This window comes from Balaenoptera musculus, chromosome 4, assembly GCF_009873245.2.
Source record: "Balaenoptera musculus isolate JJ_BM4_2016_0621 chromosome 4, mBalMus1.pri.v3, whole genome shotgun sequence".
Taxonomy (NCBI): Eukaryota; Metazoa; Chordata; class Mammalia; order Artiodactyla; family Balaenopteridae; genus Balaenoptera; species Balaenoptera musculus.
In genome coordinates this window covers 143,336,586-143,355,985 of record NC_045788.1, presented here as the reverse complement: position 1 = coordinate 143,355,985, position 19,400 = coordinate 143,336,586, and the positions used below count along the sequence as shown (strand labels likewise).

Here is a 19,400-nt window from a genome sequence, read left to right as displayed (position 1 = left end):
CTGGGCCCTATAATAGCTGGGGGAATTGATTTCTCACACCTTCTCCTCCATACGAGGGTCCCAGGAGGCAGGGGCAGGGTCCCCTAGAGAGCGGTGGGGAGGGGCGGGGCCCCAGGGGAGGCTGGGTTCAGGACTCCCGCCTCCTTCCGCAGCCCCAGAATGTAGGAGGAGGGCCGTAGGGCACTAGTCTGTCTGTACCCATTTCCACCACCCAGTTCTAGTTGCAGGAGGGCCCTACTTCCACTGACATATTCCCTGAGGACCCCCTTTTGGGGGTAGTGGCACTGGAAAAGCCAGCCAGGGAGTCTGGACCCGGTTCTCCAGGGGAGACCACCGGAGGGTCAGGTGATCTCTCAGACCTGCTCTAAGGGGGCATTCACTGTTGATTCCCCCCCCCTTTTAGGGAACGTCTTGCTGGATTTCATCGCCTCCTGGGAGGGAGGGAGGTGTCACGTCAATAACAGGGTAGGGTTAAGAGCTAGAGGTGGCACTGGGGGCAGGGTGGAGGTGGAGGGAACGCGGGTTAGGAATGAGGGCTGGCCATGGGAAGCTTGGGGCTCCGGGAAACATGGGGGCCCCATCCAGACTGGCACCAAGGGTCACCCTGAGGCAGCAAGCCTAGGCCTCAGGCTCCAGAGTGTGGGCCCTGGAAGTCACCTACCTGCTAGCCTCTTCCCCTTGACCTCTGCCCCACCCAGCCGGGAGCTGGGGCTGGGGAGGGGGCGTTGTCACTAGTCTATGTGGCCAGACAAGGCAGGTTGGGACATTTGAAGACTGAATAAAGCGCGCAGTTCGAGGGGAAGTGGAGGGACAGGCGCAGCTGGGGGTCAGCAGGGACGCTCTACTTCAGCTCTGTCCCAGGGGGCCAGAAGCCAGTGGGGCCCTGCCTTCTGCATGTCCCCAGGCTGACCAGGGAGAGCCAGGCCGGGGGCAAGGGGGCCCTCTCGCCAAGGGGCCCGCTGGCCAGGTGGCGTTGGCCACCACAATCTCAGACACACAGCACAGCCACCCAGAGCTGCCCAGAGATGCAGACGCAGGAGTCGAGGGCCGTGGGGACGACTGGGTGGGCCTCAGAGCTCAACACCCTTGGAAGTGCTCCCAGGGCATGGCTTGGCTCCAAGGCTGCTGAGGCCAGAGTCATTCATGTCAGCCCCGAGGGCCGGAAGCGATGAAACATACAACCAGCTGGGAAGGAGGACCAGCTGAGGGGAGGATGGCGAGTTTACTCACTCAGCTCAAGACCCCTGTGAGGGGAGGGGACGGCACACAGCAGCAGGAGGGGCAGAGACGGAGCAGAGTAAGGCCCCAAAGGCTAGGGGCGAAGAGCGGTGTCCGTGGCTTTCAGGAGAAACCTGGGGGCCCGCGTAATAGGGGAGGGCTGTCTCAGGTTCATCTGGGCCTGATCTGGAGGCTACAGATGGGCTAAGCCCTGCTTGTTGGGGTCCTAGGTCAGCTCACATTCATGTAGAGGTGTAGACCGCAGCTCGTGCTGGGTTAAGTCCTGAGGGTGGCTGGTGGCTGGCAATGGCAGAGGTGGGGGTGGCCCATAGCACCTGGCTGGCCCTGGGGGGACGTGCCGGTCAGCTGCAGGACGTGCCCGAGGCGGGGACGCAGCAGGCCAGGCGGGAGCACACGGGGCGGCAGAGCAGGGACGCGGAGGAAGAGGGTCTGTGGCAGGACGAGGGGCAGGGGGTGGGCTGGCAGCACGAGGGGCCTGAGCAGGGGGCGGCGTCACAGCACACGGGCTCGCAGCACACAGGTGTGCAGCAGACAGGTGTGCAACAGACGGGCACACAGCAGGCCTGCTGGCAGGGGGAGCAGGTGCAGCAGGAGGGCTGGCAGCTAGACTGCTGGCAGCACGAGGCCGTGCGGGGGCTGGTGCAGGCTGGTTGGCAGCAGGGGCTGGACACACAGCTCACTGGGGCGCAGACGAGGGTCAGGCAGGGGGCCGGGGCGCAGCAGCTGGGGGCGCAGCAGGGGGCTCGCAGCAGCTCTCTGGGCAGTCGTCCACCTGCCAGCAGGAGCCGGTGCAGGAACCGGGCAGGCAGGGCTGCTGCCGTAGCTCAGGGCGCTGGAGCAGACGGACGGGGTGGGCACGGCCATGGTGGGGGCGGTGGGGCTGGAGGAGGGTGAGAGGGTGAATGTGTGAGGGAGTGGACGGGTGAGGCCGTGTGAGGTTTTCAGGTGGTTGGAGGTTATATACAGCTCAGGCGTGTGTGTCGTTGCATCAGGAAGGCCCAGCAGAGGCCGTTTCCTTGTTGTTGGTCCTGAGGAGACTCGTCCTAATCCCATGACAAGTAACTCATTAAACTCCCGAGGGGCTGGAGCCCAAGGGATCCACAGAACAGGGGTCCAGCCACAGAGGTGGTGTCCAGTAAGCTAGAGCCCATCCCGTGGGTGGACCCTACAGGGCCAGCAGCTCCTGACAGCCACCTGCCTCCCCCCCACCCCCCACTGAGCATCTTTCTGGGGCTTCTTACTATTATTTCCCCTACTTCTCAACACTCAGTGGAATCACTAGCATATTTTGTTCTTTTTTAATATTCTCTTTATTTCCTCCTGAATCCATGTACCAATGAAGGGCACATTGAGTGTCATGTTCGCTGTGGAGTTTTCATAAATCCCTTTTATACTGTTGAGGAATTTCTCTTCTATTCCTAATTTTCTGAGTTTTTTTCTATCATGAAATTTGTGTTGGATTTTGTCAAAATCCTTTTCTGCATCAATTGAGATCATTTTTTCCCCTTTATTCTGTTAATGTGGTATATTACATTGATTGATTTTTTAAAAAAATATCGAACCAACCTTGCATTCGTGGTATAAATCCCACTTGGTCATGGTATATAATCCTTTTAATATGCTATTGGAGTCAGTTTGCTAGTATTTTCTTGAGGATTTTTGCATCTGTGTTCATAAGGCATACTAGTGCGTAATTTTCTTTACCTCTGGGAAATGCTGACATCATAGGATGAGTTAGGAAGTGTTCTTTCTTCTGGTTTTTGGAAAAGCTTGAGAAGGATTGGTGTTAATTCTTTACATGCTGGTAGGATTCACTAGCAAAGCCATCTGGTCCTGGGCTTTTCTTTCCTGGGAGGTTATTGATTAATAATTCAATATCTTTACTATTGAGATCTTTACTGTTGAGGTCTGTTGAGATTTTCTGTTTCATTTTTAGTCAGTTTAGGTAATTTGCGTATTTACGGAAAAATTTCCATTTCATCTAGGTTATAATTTGTTGGCATACAATTGTCCATAGTATTCTTTTATAATACTTTTTATTTCTCTAAGATTCATGGTAATATCCCTACTTTAAGTTCTGAATTTAGTTATTGCACCTTCTCTCTTTTTTTCTTTGCTGGTCAATTTTGTATATCTTTTCAAGGAATCAACCTTGGTCTGTTAATTCTCTGCTGTTTTTCTATCTTCTATGTCATTTATTTTCACTCTAATCTTTATTATTTCCTTCCTTCTTCTGTCTTTGGGTTAAGTTTGCTCTTATTTTTCTGGTTCCTCAAGGTGTTAAGTTAGTTTTTTGATCTGAGATCATTCTTCTTCTTCTTCTTCTTTTTTTAATGTTAAATTGCTGTGGTAATTAATACCAAGACAGATGTAGAAAGAATCCAAGTATGACTTCTTTTTTTTAAAATTATTTATTTATTTATTTATTTGTCTGTGCCATATCTTAGTTGCAGCACGCGAGATCTTTGTTGCCACGTGCAAGATCTTCATTGCGCGTGCAGGATTTTTAGTTGCGGCATGCGGGCTCTTAGTTGCAGCTTGCGGGATCTACTTCCCTGACCAGGGATCGAACCCAGACCCCCTGCATTGGTAGCGTGGAGTCTTAACTGCTGGACAGCCAGGGAAGTCCCATTCTTCTTTTTTAAATGTAGGCACTTACAGCCTTAGATTTCCCTCTGAGCACAGCCTTCACTGCCTCCCATAGGTTCTGATACATTGCATTTTAATTTTAATTCATCATTAGTATTTTCTAATTTTCTGTGACTTTCGACTTTGACCCACATTAAGAAAAATAGTATGTTGTTTAATTTCCACATATTGTGAATTTTCTAGTTTCCTTCTGTTATTGATGTCTAGCTTCATTCCATTGTGCTTGGAATAGACCCTTTGTATGATTTCAGTTTTTAAAAAAATCCACTGAGGCTTGTTTTGTGGCCTAACATTATGGTTTGTCCTGGAGAGTGTTTAATGTGCTGTTGATGGGTGGAGAGTTCTGTATGTGTTTGTCATGACTAGTTGATTTATAGTGCTGTTCAAGTCCTCTATTTCCTTATTGATCTGCCTAGATGTTTTGTCCATTATTGAAAATGGGGTATTCAAGGCTTCAAATATTGTTAGAGAACTGTCTGCTTCTCACTTCAATTCTGCCAATGTTTGTTTCATATATTTTGGGTCTCTGTTGTGTGGTGCATATGTGTTTTTAATTCTTATATCTTCTTGATGAATTTAATCTTTTATCCATATATAATGTCCTCCTCTTGTGCATTTTTACAGTTGTTATGATATGGATGAATTGGTCCTTGGTAAGTGTTATGTTGGTCATTTTTTAGAGTCTTAGTGTGTTGATGGGGACTTAAGAATTCTTGAAAAATAAGTTTATTATAGAGAAAGTCAGCTATAAGTCATGGCTGGTTCATCATACTGTGTTAACAATTTAAGACAGTGGAGACATAAGGGTGAAGGCCATGCTTTGCTGTAAGCTCTGCTCCCTGATACCCAATGATGTACGGGCCAATTCCATGATCTCTGGAAGCTTGGGGAGAGAGGGAGTCAAGGTGACAAGACTTTAAAACCAAGTCCTGGGGAGATACTTCAGAGGTGAGGATGTGTGTCAGAGAGAGAGGGGAGGGGGAGAAGGAGAGAGAGAGAGAGGGAGAGAGAGGGAGGAGGGGTGGGGTGGAGGGGAGGGGAGGAGGACAAACTGACAGGTCTCTGGATTCCCCATCCTACTTTTTTTTTTAATAGATCTTTATTGGAGTATAATTACTTCACAATACCGTGTTAGTTTCTGTTGCACAACAGAGTGAATCAGTCATATGCATACACATGTCCCCATATCCCCTCCCTCTTGAGCCTCCCTCCCATCCTCCCTATCCCACCCCTCTAGCTCATTGCAAAGCACCGAGCTGATCTCCCTGTGCTATGCAGCTGCTTCCCACCAGCCAACTTTTTACATTTGGTAGTGTATATATGTCCATGCCACTCTCGCCCCAGCTTCCCCCTCCCACCCCATGTCCTCAAGTCCATTCTCTACGTCTGCATCTTTATTCCTGTCTTGCCCCTAGGTTCTTCAGAACCCTTTTTTTTTTTTGATTCCATATATATGTGTTAGCATACGGTATTTGTTTTTCTCTTTCTGACTTACTTCACTCTGTATGACAGACTCTAGGTCCATCCACCTCACTACATATAACTCAATTTCATTTCTTTTTATGGCTGAGTAATATTCCATTGTATACATGTGCCACATCTTCTTTATCCATTCATCTGTCGACCCCATCCCACTTTTAACTAAAGAAGCCATTTAAAAAATGTGGACCATTTTTGGTAAATTTTCTAATTTTTTCTTTTTCAAAGCCTCTTGTCCTTGTCTTATGACTGTAACATCTTCTTGAATGTCTTTGTGTTATATTTAGGATCTTTAAAAGGTCTCCCCTGCTTCTTAACTTTTCTGCCTCCTGTGGGGTGCATTTTTACGTTTGTATCCTGGTCTTCCATTTTCATGCTGCTGCTTTTCCTCGTTTGCTGGGGTGAGGGTGGGGGTGGTCCTTGGTGGCTTGGGCTCCTCTTGCACCGTGTGTGTCATTCTGTGCTGTGTTAGAGAAATCTCACCTGCGTGGGGAAGTTGACATGGCGCCTGGGATTGGGGTGGGGGTCTGTCAGGCAGTGGGCTTCACTTTGGAGTAAGAGATGGGGGCCCAGATGCAGGAATGAGAGAGCTGTGGACTGGGGTACCAGCAGCTTCCTAGGAGCCTTAGTGTCCTGCACCCCCCGCCCCCCAGTGAGGGGTTAAACTGCCCTGGAGATACACACGACCTGGGAGGGTGTGGGACAGCCGGGCACTCTCCCTGGGTCCAGCCGTTCGCTCGGCCCCCCTCCCTGTGGCCACGTTGCATCCTCCTTCCCCCAGGCCTGCCCACAGGGAGCAGAGTGGCGCGGTGCCCCTGGGCCAGGCCAGCCCCTCCTATTGTGCCCTGCCTTGTGGTCAGCACACTCTCTTCTACTTCCGTCTCATGTGTCAAGCCCCTCATACATCTGTTAGCTGACCCCCCTGTCCCCACGGTGGGTCTTGGGAAGTTTGGGTGGGATGGTGGGTGGGCTGAGCCCTCCATCTTGAACTGGAGGCATCAACTCTCTTGGAGGGCTGGCTTTCTCACAACCACCCCGCACTCTGGATATTTGGCTGACCTGGAGTCCAGTCTTATTCCACTTGAATTCTGAGTACCCAGATTCTTTTGACTGCACCCCCATTCACTCTGCTGCAGCACAGACACTATTGGTTTAATTTCCCCATCCAAAGCAGGAACTCCATTTGTGGCTCCTGTTTTTTTCATGAACATTTTAATTATTTTAAACCCCTTAAACCTTAATTATATTTTCAACTCTTTTTTTTTTCATTTTGTTGTGAAAAATTTCAAACATATGGAAAAGTTGAAAGGATTAAACAGCAGGTATCTACACGTCCACTCTGAGAATCCACCGCTGACCCTGTGCTTCATTTGCTTCCTTGGGTACCTACCCAGGAAACCCTCATATCCGTGCATCTTATTTTGTGAAGCATTTCAAAGTAAGTTACCAACAGCTGTACACATCACTCAGGCACTTTAGGAAGCATACCCTTAACTAGAGTTCAGTGTTCATGACCTGGAATGTCCTTCCTGTCCCGCCCCAGTCAACTTCACCCCAACCCTCCAGAAGCAGCCACTCTTCTGATTTTTTCAAATCACATATTAGTTCAGCTTGTCTGAGGGCTTCATCTAATGGGATCACACAGCAGGTGCCTTCGTGCCGGGCTTCCTTCGCCAGCACAGGGTTTCTGAGGTTCATCCCTGCTGTTGTGCTGATTGCATTCTGTTGCCTGACTACATTGGGCTTTGTTGATCGGATCCCGGGCTGATGGACGTGTGGCCGGTGCCAGCTTCTGTCTGCTGTCTTCCAGCCTCCAGCACCCAGAAGGCGGGACAGTCGCCAGGTGCCCATTACACTGCAGGGTAGCTCTGACTTGTAGGAAACCCTTTCTCCTCTTGAGCTGAAATCCGCTCCCCTGTCACCCGGTTCCTGGTCCAGGCTTCTGAGCAACATGCAGCGAACCTCGTCCCTGGAAAGCCCTTCGGGAGATTGCAAGCAGCTGCAGGTCCGTCGGGCTCTTCCTCCCTGCCCTCCACCCCATTGATCATTCCTCATCAGCACCGTTTCCAGGCTCCCAGAGAGCCCTGGAGAGGATCAGGGAGGATCAAGTTTCTCAATACAGACACTGAGGAGAACGTCCCCTTTGGATTCAACAGCCTGGGCCACCACTCCTCCCAGAGGGCCCCCGCCCCCCTCAATGTCCCAAGGGGCATGACTGTCCCAGAAGAACCGCCCCAGGACAGGACTGCATGCTGGCCTCAGCTTGTCCAGGACAGCAAACCTCAAGGAGACAGGACTTAGGGAGAAATCACACACAAACCCAGCACTGAGGGGCAGAGATTTATTTTTTATAGATTGCTAAGCTTTCATGGATAGGAAAAGTATGGCGGATTTCCCGCCCCTATGGGATGTGGGTCCACCTCCGATTCAGCACTGAGATGTGCGGATGGAATCTTGATAACTAGACAAGGAGAAGTCTTCTGAAATCAATAGCAGAGAATTGATTTTCCAGATGATTAGTCAGCAGCAGGAAGGGGTTCCGCAGGGGACAGGCCTGCAGGTGAGGGCAGGGCAGGAGGGCTGGCGGGCGGGGTTACCCACACGACCGGCTTGCAGCTCACGGGCACGCAGCAGGATGCCTGGCAGGGGCTGGGCACGCGGCAGGCTGGGCTGCAGCCGGAGGCCACTGGGCAGCACGGGGACGGGCAGCTGCAGGCCGGCCGGCACAGCAGAGCCACGCGGGGGGCATCGCAGGAGCCCCTGCAGCCCAGGGCAGGACAGCAGACAGCAGGACGGGCCGGCTGGCAGCCCTCAGAGCAGCTGGCGTGGCACACGGTGGCACGGGGCTGGGTGCGGTCAGGGCAGAGGGCAGGGCTGGGCCGGAGGCTCCTTCGCCGGGGCCGCCTCCATACCCGGGCTGTGGCGTCCTGGCCACGAGGCACCTGGGTGTCTTCCTCGTGGCGACCTGTTGTCTTTCCTCCTCGTCCCCCACTCGGGTCTCTTCCTGGGGTTTCCAGTGGCAGTGACTCAGTTCAGGAAGTTCCTTCTCAGCTGGAGGCTGACGGTGACCCAGCGGCCCTGTGATTTCTGGAATCGGAGCCTGGGTTGGATGGGGAAGGGCCGTCAGTTGGGGACGGGGGTCCCACTTCACGATTTTCAAGGCCCTCCCCAGTTTTAAACACCCTGTCCTTTGTCCACACAAGTACATTTGGAAACTCAGTGATCCAGAAGGTTCTCCTTCAGGATCGGGCTCCTCACTGGGGGCTGTGGCCACGTCATGGCCATAATCATAACGGCGGGTGATGATTCCAGCTTTGTGCCAGGGCTGAGCGAAGCATTTTACATGGACTCTCTCGTAACTGATCAATTATCAATCCTGCCACCATTCAAGGGGCAGGGGATACCCCATTTGCACAGATGTTCAATCAGGAAGATCTGGAAGGATCCCAGGATGTGTGCACGTTCTCACCACTGCAAACGGAGAAGCAGGCATTGAGGCTGCTCGGCCTCACTCACACATGAAAATCCATGGTCTTTCCATTGTGCCTAACGGTGCTGGGACCTTAGGGGTTCACTGGTGACATATCCCAAAGTCCAGAATCAGTTGGCACAGACAAGAGTGAGGGACAGACAGATGCAAATAGCCATCACATTTGGCCCTGGAGAGCATGGCTTAGGTGTGTGACCCCTGTGAGCTTCCAACTCAGAATTGCTCACCTAGGTCAGGCAGCACTGGGTCGGTCCCAGGAGGACCGAGTGCGGAGGGAGGGGCTGAGCAACCTCTGGATTCCTCTCCCCACCCGAGGGTCTGGTGAGCCGGGCCCTGCAGAGCAGTTTGGAGCGAGCTTGGAGCCAGTGTGAGACTCCCCAGTGCCCCTCCATGGGCGGGGGGCAGCGGGCTGGAGTGTGGTTTACGGGTTCCTCCCACCTCCCTGCCCTGTGTTCTGTCTACATGTCGGCCACAGCATGTTATTCTGTGGTGGGTGCTGTTTACAGGGCGTGGCCGTCTCTCAGGGCAGTGCTGCTTCCTCCTCTGAGGCTGTGTCCCCGAGACCCTCTGCACCTGTGCAGGCCCCCTGTGACTGCTGGTGTGGACAGAGGGAACTCCCCTAGGAAGCCCTGTGATGAGTCCGACACCACGGTAATGAAGTCACCCCAAGGCTGAAGACCACTGTGGTCTCAGGAGCTAAAGCATGATCAGAACTTGCAAAACTAAGAGACTGGAGCTGACCTGAGACCACACAGCAGGTGAGCTTGAGGCCTCTGGACAAGCCATGACCCATGAGGTCAGCCCTTCACACGGTCCTCCTTGAGCTCTGACCACAAGTCAAAACCATACTTAAAACCAAGAGAATTTGGGGCAGCCCCATGTGACCACATGTCCATGTATGACCTTGTTACTGAGCAATACATTTGAAACAGTCAGTTGTCTTACAAGTCAGTCGCTAGAAGAGTGAAAGCGAGCCTTCTGTACTTATCTGCTTTCTACGTCTCCTGTGCTCCTCATTCCTTCCTGTACATCCAGTGTACACCGGAGCCCATTTCTATTCCACCTCAGGGACATCCTTCAGTACTTCTTGTAGTGCAAGTCTGCAGGTGAGGAATCCTCTCGCTTTTGTTTTTCTGAAATTGTTTCACTTCACCCTCAGTTTTGAAGGAATTATTTTTTTGGTGGGGGGCTAGATCTAGAATTTTGTTTTAACATCTTTATTGGAGTATAATTGCTTTACAATGGTATGTTAGTTTCTGCTTTATAACAAAGTGAATCAGCTATACATATACATATATCCCCATATCTCCTTCCTCTTGCATCTCCCCCCCACCCTCCCTCTCCCACCCCTCTGGTGGTCACAGAGCACCGAGCGGCTGCTTCCCACTAGCTATCTAGTTTACATTTGGTAGTGTATATCTGTTCATGCCACTCTCTCACTTCATCCCAGCTTCCCCTTCCCCTTCCCCGTGTCCTCAAGTCCATTCTCTATGTCTGCATCTTTATTCCTGTCCTTCCCCTAGGTTCTTCAGAACCACTTTTTTTTTAAAAATAGATCTAGAATTCTTGATTGGGAGTTTTGGTCTTTTTCATTTTCCTGATGTCATCCCACTATCTTCTGTCTTTCACTGTTTCTGATGAAAAGTCAGCTGTTGTTATCTTTTTTCTTGTATGTAGACTGTTTTCTCTCACTGCTTTGAAGATACTTCTTTTTATTTTTGGTTTTCATCACTAACTATTAAGTGCCCAGATATTGTTTTCTTTGTATTTATCCTGCTTTGGGTTTTTTAAGATTCTTGGATCTGTAAGTTGTTTCAAATCAACCTCAAATCAAGTTCTGAGGTTGAACTTACATATATGTTAGCATGATATTGTCTCACAGGTCTTTTTTTGTGTGTGTGGGCAGTATTTTAATAAGTCAGAGACTCAATTTTTTAACTCATATTTGTTCACAGTAAAATATATCATACTGTCCTTGAATTTATAGCTTATTCACCATTTCTTAGAATGTTTTCTAAAAAGGGCTTACAATTATGAATCCTTCCTTTGTCTCTTTTTGTTTTGAATTTTATTTATTTTTTTATACAGCAGGTTCTTATTAGTCATCCATTTTATCCACATCAGTGTATACATGTCAATCCCAATCTCCCAATTCATCACACCACCCCCCCCACCACCACTTTCCCCCCTTGGTGTCCATACGTTAGTTCTCTACATCTGTGTCTCTGTTTCTGCCCTGCAAACTGGTTCATCTGTACCATTTTTCTAGGTTGCACATATATGCGTTAATATACGATATTTGTTTTTTTCTTTCTGACTTACTTCACTCTGTATGACAGTCTCTAGATTCATCCACGTCTCTACAAATGACCCAATTTCATTCCTTTTTATGGCTGAGTAATATTCCATTGTATATATGTACCACATCTTCTTTATCCATTCGTCTGTCGATGGGCATTTAGGTTGCTTCCATTCACAGGTCTTCTCATTTTTCTTAATTCTTCTTTCTCTTTCAGACTGGATAATTTCTATTCATGTATTTTCACATTCACTCACTCTTTCTTCTTCCATCTTCAATCTGCTGTTAGGCCCACCTAGTGGATATTTTATTTCAGCTATTGTGCTTTTCATTTCTAGAATCCCCCCTCCCTTTTTTAAAAGTTTCCATTCCTCTACTGAGATTCCCTATCTATTCACTCATGGAAATAATATTTTCCTTTAATTCTTTGAACATACCTTCCTTTGATTCTTTAAACATATAGCTGCTCTAAGTCATTGTCTGCCAGCCCAATATCTGGACCATCTCAGGTTGCATTACTATTGTGTTTTTCTTTAACTGTGAATTACATTTTCCTAGTGATTTTTGATTGTATATTAGAAATTATGGTAATACATTCAGAGAGCCTGCATTCTCTTATCTTTTACTGACTATTCACTGATTTTCTAGCAGACAGTCACTTACTAACTGATCACCTTGAACTTGTTTGTGCAGGTTTGGTTTTACACTTTGTTAGGGTGGAACTGTGGAAAGTCCAAAGCACTTCCTAAGCTCTACATTTTGGTGAGACTCAACTTCCAAACTGTCTTCCCTTGAAATCTTGTCATGGGTTGGCTAGGCTTTGTCAGGGCAGGTCTGGAGTGGGTCCTACTAGGGTAAGGAGTAGGGACCCCTGCCCCTTAGGTGCAGACTGTGTGGGGTCTCAGTGGGACACCAGGGGAAGTGCACTCTCAATCCGACAGCAGCTTCTCTGTAGACTCTGGTGGTCTTGCCCTGAGTATAGACAGCCCCTCCCTCTTCCATAGATTTACAGGGAGCTTATGCACAGGTCCCTCCTTTCTGATGCCCCCCCTCAGATTCTAGGTGATTCCAGTGCCAACTACTGGTCTGTTCCTCTTCAGCAGAATGGGGCCCTCACATTCTGCCCAAACTCCAGCTCACTGTGCTGCATTTGGGATGTTGACCCCAGGCCGAGAGCTGGGCAAATGTGCAGGTCATCTTGTGGGTTTCCTTCCTCTCAGGAGTCACAGTCTGTGCTGCTTCTTGCCCACTGCCTGGGAGTGGATGCTCATCAATTTTCTTTAGTTGTACACTTGACAGGAGGGCTGGCTTGGTACCAGCCTCTCCATCAGGTTTTCCCCGTATTATTTTGTCTCCATGTTCAACTCTGTCTGCAGCAGAGGCTGTGGCTTGAGGAGGTGTCTGGGTATCTTTCATCTTTGCCTCAGTGCGGAACCAATGGACATAGGCATCTGTCAGGCAGGTGGAGCTAAATCCACCCCCGTTGCTGATAGAGGACTTGGATAGGAGTGTGGCTTCTGGAACAGAATGAGGCAGACTCTGCTGACAGGCTATACTGGAACACCATAGACCCCCAGGGGCAAGGGCCTTTGTGCTGAGGTCGCCCTGGCTAGGCAGACCAGCAGGTGCTCGCCACAGGCAGGCAGGTGCCACTCCTCGTCCCAGAGCCGCCCCTTGGATGATCCTCCCGCTCCTGCAAGGGAGGCTGGGGTGCTGGTGGGTGTCTCTCCTTATGGAAGAGAAGTCAGGAGTGGGGAGCAGTGTTTCCCCTGACAGACAGGTCCTACCCGTGAGTGTTTGCTGGGCTGTGTGCCCGTCTTTGGGGACCCTGCCTTAGAAAAGTCTCGTCAATCCAGCCCTGTGTCTTTCAACTCAGCAGCCTCTTGCAGGAGTTTGTTTGTTGTTGTTTTTTACAAAATCACCATCTTCTGCATTAAATTCTCAATTAAGCCTCCTCATTGTCAAGGATGGAGGTGCAATAAGAGAGACCTTGAATTCTTTATGAAAACGGTATGGAGGTTTAGCCACATGCCTATCCAGATTTTACAGCAAAAGCACCAGGGAGGGCAGTGAGTGGCTTTGGGGCTGTAGGACGGGCAAGAGCCGGGGGAGGCAGGAAGTGGGTGCCGGGCGGGAGTGGCTGTGTCCCCTCACCTTGGCTGGTCAGTGTACCACCCGCCGCCAGACCAGACAGCCTCTCCTCAAGTCCCTCACGACCCCACACTGACACCTGCAGGCCCCGAGGTTGTGCTGGCCACACGGGTGCAGGCGGTGCCCACTGGACGTGTCCAGAGGCGACCCTTCCACAAGCAGCGCACATCTCCTGCCGCTGCCCCCCGGGGCCCCTGCTCCTCACACACTTCCCTGGGGACATGCTGGTCCTGCTTTTCGTGGAGCTGCGTCTCCGTGGCTTTGTCACTTGGTTCTCTAACTATGAGGCTTTCTCAAGACGAGGAGCCAAGGTCACCAACCACCAGAAGTTCTCCGAGACCCAACCCTTTGTCCTCAGGACCCTGTGGGCGAGGAGTCCCCATCCTTCGTGTGTGTCAGCTGGCCCCCCCACCTCCAGCTCGACACCCCTGGATACTCGGGGACCAGGCAGATGTGCTCTGCTCTCCTCGCATCCGCAGTGGAGCTGGCCGAGGAGGAGAGCAGCTTCCGTGGCTGTTCGAGGACCAGCGTCACACAGAGAGGGACATCTGGAGATTAGTACAAAAGTGGCTCAGGTGAAATTTTAAGGAATGAGGCAGAATCCAGATGGAACCAGTAAGGCACGCAGGCAGGTTGCCAAGTGACCAAGAGCTTGAAGAGGGGCAATTAGTCATGAAGGTATGTCAGGGCCAAACAACTAAAATCTACAACAGAAAACTATGTCCTGGGAGATGGCCCGGAAGAAGCAAAAACAAGGAAGACAACAGTTGTGTCCGTGTTGTCCAGACGCCCACGGCCCGGGTATAAAGGCCCCCGGGGCGGCCGCCTGCAGACATCACCACTCTCCTCCTGACACCAGCGCAGCCCCACGCCACCGTGTGCCACACCAGCTGCCCCTCGGGCTGCCAGGCTGCCTGCTGCACGTCCAGCCCCTGCCAGGCAACTAGCATGCCTGTGAGCCGCAAGCCAGTTGTATACGTGCCCGTGAGCCGCGAGCCGGGTGTACACGTGCCCGTGAGCCGCGAGCCGGGTGTACACGTGCCCGTGAGCCGCGAGCCGGGTGTACACGTGCCCGTGAGCCGCGAGCCGGGTGTACACGTGCCCGTGAGCCGCGAGCCGGGTGTACACGTGCCCGTGAGCCGCGAGCCGGGTGTACACGTGCCCGTGAGCCGCGAGCCGGTTGTACACGTGCCCGTGAGCCGCGAGCCGGTTGTATACGTGCCCGTGAGCCGCGAGCCGGTTGTATACGTGCCCGTGAGCCGCGAGCCAGTTGTATACGTGCCCGCGAGCTACAAGCCTGTGTGCGCGGCCTCCTCCTGCCACTCCTCCGTGTGCTGCCAGCCCTCCCGCCCCGCCCTGCTCTGCAGACCCGCCCCCTGCAGCACCCCTTCCTGCTTCCTATCACGCGCCTCCTCCCAGCGGCTCCCGCTGCAGACGGGGTCACACCTGCACCCCTCCCGGCACGAGTCCTCGGTGGGCCTCCAGGTTCTGCACGTGGCAGGCGACAAGCACGCTCAGCCAACCCTCTGAACTCGGGCGAGGAGGTGGCAGGATGATCTGGACCCTTCCGTGAGCTGGCCATCCCCCCTGGGAAGCCCTGGTCCCCAGGGTCCTCCTCTGTCCCCAGCAGGAAACCACGCCCCATGTGAGCCACATAAATCGTGCTTTCCCCATGCAACAATCTTCCTGGCTGTCTTTCATTTCTGTTTCCTAGCCAGCTAGTCTGCTACCAAGGATTTAAGGCTGATCTCTTCAGTGATACCTGTCCCCAGCGGCTCATGGAAGGTGGGAGGTTTTGGGCGGAGGGAGTGGCCGACGAGGCCCAGGTGCAGGTGGCACGGGCACCAACTTGTCTGTTTCTGTGGCTGGTCTTGCTTCCCGTCAGCTATCGTGTCCCGCCCCAGGGAGTGAGGGCCAGCTTCCCCATCGTGTGGGAAGACGTCCCGTTTCCCGTGTCACGGGGAGTCGAGCCCAGTGGGGCAGCTCTGACTGCTTTGGAGTCAGGTTCGTAGAACTAGCATAGCTCTGGTCCTCAGCCCATGACTCACTTCCATCGCTGGTGCACGTATCATCCACTGTTAATGGATGATCAGTTATTGGTTCTTATAATAAACCCCCATGAATACCCTACCTAACATGGAAAGTAGAACATCAGTAATTTACCCCTAACTTCGTGGGGCAACCACAGTTGGAAATGTGTGCTCATTATCCTGTTACCTTTTAAAAAAATACAGTTGAGTCACATCTCTCTGTATTCTCGAAAGGTGTAATTTCCGATTTGGTGGTTTTGCATGATGTCGGAAGGGCATTATCCCGAATGTAATCTTCTGGAACTTACTTTTTTCACTCCCTGTTCTGTTGCTGTTTCCTCCGCACATCCGTGCGGTGTAGTCCATAGGTTTAGACCCCTCCCCACTGTCCTGTCGTGGGACTATCTCAGGTTAGACCTGCTCCAGTGGATGGCGGGCGTGCGGGCCCTGAGGGGATTGCGGGGGGACCTGGCTGTGGACTGTCCTTGACCCTCCAGTTGGTCCACGGCCTGTCTGTTTGGGGCCAAGCCAAGCTCCGCCCGATGCAAGGTGCTCGCCGTCAGTCTGTCTGGCAGAGGGAAAGACAGCACGCGGGAGAGGCGGGCCCTGCAGGACACGCTGGGCAGGGAGCCGGTGTGCCCGGCAGGGCCAGCTTCAACCATAGGGGCACTTTCAGGAAACGTGCCTTGGGCCCAGGTGGAGAACCGCCGGCAGGTGAAGCTACAAGGAGCTGATGGAGATGCGGGAAAATTGACTTCTCCCCCCTCGGAAGCAACCACAGATTCCATGCCTTTTGTTTCTGGGATTTATTTTGTAACAAATTTTCCTCAGAGCTTTTCTAAGGCAGCAGATGGGTGTGGTTTGAGATACACTAGCACCGCGTTGGCCAAGGTCTCTTCTACTTGTTTCCAGCCATAGAGAGAGCCCTGCCCTGTGGGCCTGAGCATGACTGCCCATCTGCGGGAGTGCCCTCCAGGTGCCGCGGTCCTTCCCTTCCAGCCCTCAGGGGACCAGATGTCACAATACAGCCAGAGATCCCAGTGAGGTGCGAAGCGCCCCAGCTCTCCAGGCGTGGCCCCTGAACCCTAGGCTTCCTTTGCTCTCTGTCAAGGGTAGCGCCCCTTCCCCTTCCCTGTGGGCGGGGAGGGGACACAGTCCCTCCCAGGACGTTCTCGCTACTGATTGCCCTGATTTCCAACCTTTTAATTTATGCCCTGGAGGCAGATGATAGAGCTGATCTATCGAGGTGATCTGGGACCTATTTCCATGGTTTAAATTTCCCCAAATTTTACCTTTCGGTAAAACTGAGCCAGAAACGGAACCAGTCAGGTTGGACATATAGTCTCACGCGCATGCACACACACGTGCAAGTGCTCACACAGGACATATACACTCGGGCATGTTCCTACGTCCCGCGTAAACACGTATACGACACGCACGCACGCACGTGCACACGCACACGCACGCACGCACACGCAGGCAACCCAGGGCGCGCCGGCCCCTCCCCGCATGCGCCGCCAGGTCTGACAGCTGTCGCAGCCTCTGCAGCCCGTCTCGCCTGCTGTCAGGTCAGTCTGGGCTCTACTTTCCGAGCAGTTTGTCGAGCCCACAGCACCGTTAACCTGACAGACCCACCCCCAGGTTTCCTGTCTCAGGTCGGGCACGTGGGAACTGATGCTGAGTCCCAGGCTTCCCAGCAAAGCCCCGGTCACAGCGCCTTCCGTCTGCGCCCTCTCCCGGCTCCAGGCTGTTACTGCAGGGGGTTCATCCATCCCGTCACCACCTGGACCACACAGGTGCACACGCAGGCACACACACACACAGGCACACACACACAGGCACACGTGCTGGACTGGCTCCTCGGGGTCCCTGGTTAAACTGGCCGATGGTAACTCCTGTGAAGCTCGTGGCGCAGGTGGGGACGGGAGGCCAGCAGGAGCTGTAGCTGTGCTGCCAGGTGAGCTGTGCAGCAAGATAAAGATGCCAGCAGAGCCGGAGAAGGGAAATGAGTTTTATTGCCTTTGAAGCATTTTCCCTAGCTCCCCCTGCAGGAACCCCCTGTGTGAACTTGGGGTTTATCTCCCAGTGCATTTCTTCATCCAGGTTCTGAAACAATACATTTCCATTCCTTGGCATGTTTTTAAAGTTTAGATGTTGTCATAAGCTGTGTATCTTTTTGTAACTTGCTTTTTTCCCTCAGTGTTATGTTGGAGCAATTCATCCCTGCTGATAAGCGTAGCTCTTGGCATCTGTTCAGGGCTGTATAGTAGTCCACTGACCAAATATACTATGGTCTATCTGTTTAGTCTCCAGTCACAGACATTTAGGTTCTTCTTAATTTTTAGTTACTACCCCAAATGCTGCAAGTTTCCATTCTTTTAACTTGTTTCTTGTGCACACATGCCAGTGTTTCTTGAGCTTATCTATCCAGAAGTGCCCTGCTTGTGTGTCACCGTGCACGTCTTCACCCACACCAGAGGGTGTAAATCTCTCCACAAAGGGGTTGTTCCCATTTGATGCTGCCAGCAGGTGTGAGATGGGCTATTCCATGTCTTAAACCACAGCCACCATGGTCAGATGTTCCAAGTTTGGATGGTCTGGTAGTTGTGAAATGTCTTGGGAACTTTATTTTCTATTTTATATATATTTTTATAGGGTGATGCCCATGCAGAAAAGTACACAAAACATAAAGACACAGCTTAATGGCTATTCACAGAGTGAGCATTGCCTGTAACTGCCACCAGGCCCAGGAAGTGGGCATATCCAGCCCCGACACCGTCCGGGGCCTCCTCCAATCACCCCCAGCCCCCAACCTCCCAGAGTAACCATCATTCCTCTAGAAGGAATGATGTGTTTTGAGTGGTTCTGAGCTCCTATAAGTAGAATCACACTGTATACATTTCCTTTTATCAACAGTCTTTACCTGTTTTAGGTGCTCAGGTGGGTCTAGCCTCACAAAGTGAGGGAGGGAGCTGTCTTCTTTTTGTATTCTCTGGAAGAGTTTGGACCAGTTTGGAGACATTTATTCCTAGACTGTCTGAGTCTGGTATTGTCTTCGTGGGTGGATTCTAACACCTGATTCAATTTCTTTAATGGTTAAAGGTTATTCAGATTTCTGAGAAGTTCACTGTGGTAAGTTTTATATATTTTTAGAGAATTTATTGGGATAAAATTGTTGTAATAGCCAATGATTATTTTTTAAATCTCATATCTGTAGTTCTGCCATAATTTTCAATCCCAATTTCCTAGGAGTCTTTATCGTGCCTTGTCTTTTATTCTGCTGGCCAATTCCACAAGCCAAAGATTTGTCTTTTCAGAGAACCATCTTTTGGCTTTGTTGGTCTGTGCAGATAATTGTTTTCTATTTCATTAATTTCTGCCCCTGATTTTGCTATGTATATACTGAATGGTTTTAACCACTTTTCCATGATACTTTTCATAGAAAAGCTTCAGAAAACAGCACAGATATTTTCAATATGTCATATAGTGGAACAAAGCCAAAAAGGAAACATCAGTCCCTTGTTTCAAAGTGATGATAGTCAGTCATAGCTGAGTATCATCTTGTGATAGATACTATTTTGGGGGGTATTTAGCTGAAATTCTTTTTTTGATGGATGTAAAAGATTCAAATGTATTTATACCTCAACCGCAATTTTTTAGGCCACTGTGACATTTCCTCATAAATTTGGAAGTTCTTTGAGACAAAATGTACCCAAAATATTAGTTGGACAGAGTCTCATTTCAGTAAGATCATCTAAAGCTAAAGAAAGGTATTTGAAAATTTTCAAATTTTGAATAAATTAACCTTTAATGCCGTTCGTCTGCTTGCTCTGTCATGTTCTGAGAAGAGTGTGTCAGTCTTTCCCTGTGAAGATTTGTCTGTCTTCCTTGGACTTGAGGCTACACTTTGTGGTATATGGACGCTGGGGATTATTATGTTTTTCTGGTGAATTGAACTTTATTATCATTAATTAGAAATCGTCTTCATTCATAATAACATTTTCTACCTTAAAGTGTATTTTGTCTATTAAAATAGTTGTTCTAGATATCTTTGGTTGGGTGG

The 19,400-nt window shown here is 50.8% G+C and overlaps 2 protein-coding genes across 2 annotated transcripts in view; one reads left to right on the top strand and one right to left on the bottom strand.

The window, feature by feature from the left end:
* TSPEAR (thrombospondin type laminin G domain and EAR repeats) overlaps positions 1-19,400 on the top strand; it is an 88,234-nt gene that overhangs the window by 5,850 nt on the left and 62,984 nt on the right. The gene's annotated exons all lie outside the window — the stretch shown is intronic.
* LOC118894472 (keratin-associated protein 10-4-like) overlaps positions 1,581-19,400 on the bottom strand; it is a 35,739-nt gene continuing 17,919 nt past the window's right edge. Inside the window, 5 exon segments of the mRNA XM_036850753.1 lie at positions 1,581-1,981; positions 1,984-2,049; positions 2,052-2,119; positions 5,851-5,875; positions 7,922-8,074. Of these exon segments, the coding sequence (XP_036706648.1) occupies positions 1,581-1,981; positions 1,984-2,049; positions 2,052-2,119; positions 5,851-5,875; positions 7,922-8,074 (713 nt within the window).